We start from the raw sequence: 3,890 nt of genomic DNA, 5'->3' as shown, positions 1-3,890 counted from the left end.
AAAACTTTCCCTTTTGAAATGAAAAGGCAAAAAGGAGCATGAAAAGTAGCAACCAAACGGGCCCTAAGTGATATAAATCCACCCCATCCATTCGTATCCTCCAATTTGAATTATAAAAAAATAAAAAGAAAATTTGTATGGAAATTCATTTTTAAAAGTTTATTTACAATTATTGAGTAATAATTTGAATTATGTCAAATTAATAAAAGTTATTTTAAATAATATATTTTAAGTATAATTTATAAATTAAAGATTTAGAATATATTTTTTAAGGTTTAGAATTTATAAATTGTGGTCTTAATTTTTTAAAATAGAATATAAAATTATATTTTATTTATTATATATATAAAAGGATGCCTTTACCATATAAAAGATAATAATATTTTGAGAATTAATATAAATAATATGATTTAATTATAATTTTGTAACTAAATATGATATTCAGGTAGAAAACACAAAATAAAATTAGAATTTTAGGTGTGCAATAGGTGTGTTTCGGGTTCGGGTAAAAGTTTAAAGTACCAAATGGTTAACAAGTTGAAAGGTGAAAATGTGTATTAAGCCGGTAAAAATTTATTTACCCAAACAATTAATTGACCTCCTAAAGTTAAAAATGGCCGGAACCCAAATGACAGTTTTTTTTTTTTTTTTTAAGATTCAAATCACAAAAATTTCAAAAAAGCGGGAAAAAAACCTCCTTTTCCTAAATCCATTACATTGCTACAAAACCCTGCTTCTTTTGTTTTCTTTTCAACGTTCTCTCAAATTCAGGGAACGCCTTGTTATCTTTTCTGAAATTATGGGGAAAACGGTGAAGCAAGAACCTACTGATACAAGAAATCGAAATAAAGTTCACCCGGAACGTGAAATCAGAGCTGTTAAACGCGAGCAAGTGAAACGCAACCAAACAGCCTCTACAGCTACAAGGGACGATTCCACTCCCGAAGAAAAATCTGTTGATCGCCGAGTTCTTCGGTCCAAGTACCTTGCGTTGTCTAATAAGATTAACGGTTGAGCATCTTCTTACTCTCTCCTCTTTTATTTTCTTTAGTTCAGTTGTGGTTTTAATTTATTATGTTTTGCAGATGAGAGGGATGATTTGACGAGAGCGGATTCTAAGAACTTTGCTTCCATAATTAAGGAGGTCGAAGATCTGCACAATCATGGTATTTTCCTTACCCTTTTGTTTCTTTGCTTTGAGAATGAATAATTCCGCTTCTTATTTTGGTTGTGGAAACAGATAGAAACGAAAATGTGCATTGCTAGTGTTGAATTCGTCTATGCATTTTGTTCTGCTATTTCTAAAACCCCAAACGTTAGAGTCTTGTTTGAACAAAATAAGCAATGGCTTGTCAATATATTTCCTTCTGTCGGATTGCCTACTTTATCTATTTTAAATTACAGACTATCGTGTATTACCATTTGTTGCTCTTTCAGTACTAGATTTCTTAATTAAGTTTTCTTTGCGAATCCTTAATGGTAACATTTTGCTGTTTTGACTGATGTTATTATCCTAATATGATCTTTATTTCCAATATCATATTCTTTGTTTTTGTGAACCCATCATGTGATTTCAGTTCAAAGACCGAGAGAGCAAGTTGCGGATGCAGAGGCGTTATTGGGCATTGCAAGCACTCTAGTCTCCTCTGTTAAGTCACAGTCTAATGAGGGGATTACACCGGCAGACTTTATTTCTCGTTTGCTTTTGGAGTTTGGCGTAGCTAATAGGGCATTAGACAATGAGGTAAATGCCCCTAATTCAATCAAGTGGAAGGAGATCGGGCTTCTTGTTTCACCCATTTTTCTGAAATGTAATGGGTGCAGTACAATGTGAGTTTTTGTGATGTAACCATCTGCCTTTGTTTTATCTTTTTGTGGACTAATCTTTGTTTCTTTATGTCTAATGCTAATTTGATGTGGTGTGTTTAAGGATTGGACCAATGAATACCGAACTGAAGCAAAGGAAGACAGTGGTTAATAGAATTTCTAGAAAACGCACAAGGCCAACTGAAAGATCTCAGCCTGAAAAGGTGATGTTGCTGCTGTCTGCGATATTTATATTGATAGCAGCATCTAAGATGAATAGTGTGCTTTTAAAAAATGAAATTGAGGAGGTGCTAGGATTTGAACCCAGAAATTATGTGTTTCTGCTTTTTGGACTAGCAATGTCGCTTGTGTTTGATGGAGTTCTTATACTTGAGTTATGATGTTCTTAATAAGAAGATGGTGTTTGCGACCGTGGCATGTGCTATGCATTATTGTTCTGTGGTTTTAATCATCAAAATGGTACCATGTAATACCCCTCCATGTAGGTGTAGAATTTGTTGTACATATATATTTTCTCAGTTACTTAGCAAAGTTAATTATACTTGACTGGTTACTCCTATTATGAAATATAAAATTGTGTTCCAATTTCTTAGTTGCTGCACTGACAATTTTTTGTTGTTCATCTAATCCAGGTCAATGATTCTGGGAAAGAGGAGAAGACAGATACTGATAATAATATGGCAACAATGTTTGAGATTTTGAGGAGGAAAAGACAGGCTAGACTCGAAAATATAATATTAAATCGGAGGTCTTTTGCGCAGACTGTTGAGAATTTATTTGCGCTGTCATTTCTAGTGAAAGATGGGCGGATAGAGATAATTGTGGATGAAAGTGGCTCTCATATTGTTTGTAAGGCATTTTAGATGGATTCATCTGTATTGCATGTGTTGTATGTTCTCTAGTCATTGGCTGATCTTTATAATTCTTTTGGTGCTCTTACAGCACCTAGGAATGCTCCTGCTGCCAATTCTGTGATGTCCGGAGAAGTTACATTCAGGCATTTTGTTTTCAGATTTGACTTCAAGGATTGGAAGGTACAGAACAGAAAATCATTTCCTTCATGTAATGTTATATCGTCATAACTTGTTTTAAGCATAGGATTGTATGCGAGACTGCAACATTGCTAAACTCTTTAATAGGTCCAAAAGAAAGAGGCTAGTTTGAGGATGCTGCAAAGACTTACCAATCGTTCCACTATATATGGAGGCTTTAACTTGAGCTTTTTTACATTCAATCTTCAGGTAATGACACAAGTGGTGAAGGAAGGTGATGAACTAATGCCGGATAGGAAAAGTGTAAGTTGTGAAGTGGATCAATCAGCAGCTAATAATATGGCGGAGAACTTGAAGAGAACACCAATCAGGAAATTTTCGAGGAACCGCGGTCTTGTTCTACAAGAAGATTCAGTTGTGGAAGACTCTCCTGAAACTGAAATTGCAAAGGCTAATGCCACCCTTCGATGCAAACGTAAACTTATTTGATACTAGAAACAACGTCAGTGGCTTCTATGTAGATATTATTTGCTGCCCGATTTTGGAACATGTCGTGGGCCTTTTTTATTTGTGTAGTTTTCTAACTTGCATGCCCCCTGATTGCTTCAGCGATGTGAGAATGTTGACTATTATCACTTGCTGAGTATTATTTGTGTTAGTATACCGTAAATCAAATTGTTATTCTCTCCGTTGCATTAAATGATTCGATTTAGAAAAGTGATTTTTTTTTTTTTTTCTAAAATATAAGTTTCTAGGTTTTGAGGAATTTTTAGTTTAGTTTTTTTTTTTTTTAAATTAATCAATATAAATTCATTAATTTGACTTATATAATGGAACATAGAGAATAACTAATATCACACTATTCTATATGAATATATATTGATTAATAGAGCCTATATAACATTGACTCTTCTCGGGAGTTGGAGTGGCAGTGTCTGATTCGTAGAGGGACACTGTTGGATTTGCAAAATTGTATGCCTTGATTTTTTTTTTTTAAGTCGGACACGACTAAGATGCGGTGGGATATGTCGGTTGATTAAATTAGATAAAAGTTTAGGGGTTTTTTAATTT

General features: G+C 33.8%; 1 protein-coding gene across 1 annotated transcript; it reads left to right on the top strand.

Moving 5' to 3' along the window:
* Positions 1-678: 678 nt before the first annotated feature.
* On the top strand, positions 679-3,503 carry LOC136220575 (non-structural maintenance of chromosomes element 4 homolog A). Its single transcript, XM_066008390.1, has 7 exons — positions 679-1,010; positions 1,086-1,166; positions 1,578-1,830; positions 1,931-2,030; positions 2,460-2,676; positions 2,770-2,861; positions 3,069-3,503. The coding sequence occupies exons 1-7, from the start codon at positions 800-802 to the stop codon at positions 3,306-3,308; spliced, it is 1,194 nt and encodes a 397-aa protein (XP_065864462.1). The 5' UTR covers positions 679-799; the 3' UTR covers positions 3,309-3,503.
* The last annotated feature ends 387 nt before the right edge of the window (positions 3,504-3,890 follow it).

The sequence above is a fragment of the Euphorbia lathyris genome, chromosome 2, assembly GCF_963576675.1.
Source record: "Euphorbia lathyris chromosome 2, ddEupLath1.1, whole genome shotgun sequence".
In the NCBI taxonomy this organism is placed as follows: domain Eukaryota; kingdom Viridiplantae; phylum Streptophyta; class Magnoliopsida; order Malpighiales; family Euphorbiaceae; genus Euphorbia; species Euphorbia lathyris.
Note: the sequence above shows the minus strand (reverse complement) of the source record. Positions and strands in the feature narration are given on the sequence as shown.

What these genes read in the sequence shown, in the direction of transcription:
- LOC136220575 (XM_066008390.1), top strand. Translation starts at nt 800, where the DNA reads ATGGGGAAAACGGTGAAGCAAGAACCTACTGATACAAGAAATCGAAAT. An exon ending in AAAGATCTCAGCCTGAAAAG is followed by an intron (nt 2,031 to 2,459) that starts GTGATGTTGCTG and finishes CATCTAATCCAG; the next exon opens with GTCAATGATTCTGGGAAAGA. An exon ending in AAGTGGCTCTCATATTGTTT is followed by an intron (nt 2,677 to 2,769) that starts GTAAGGCATTTT and finishes GTGCTCTTACAG; the next exon opens with CACCTAGGAATGCTCCTGCT.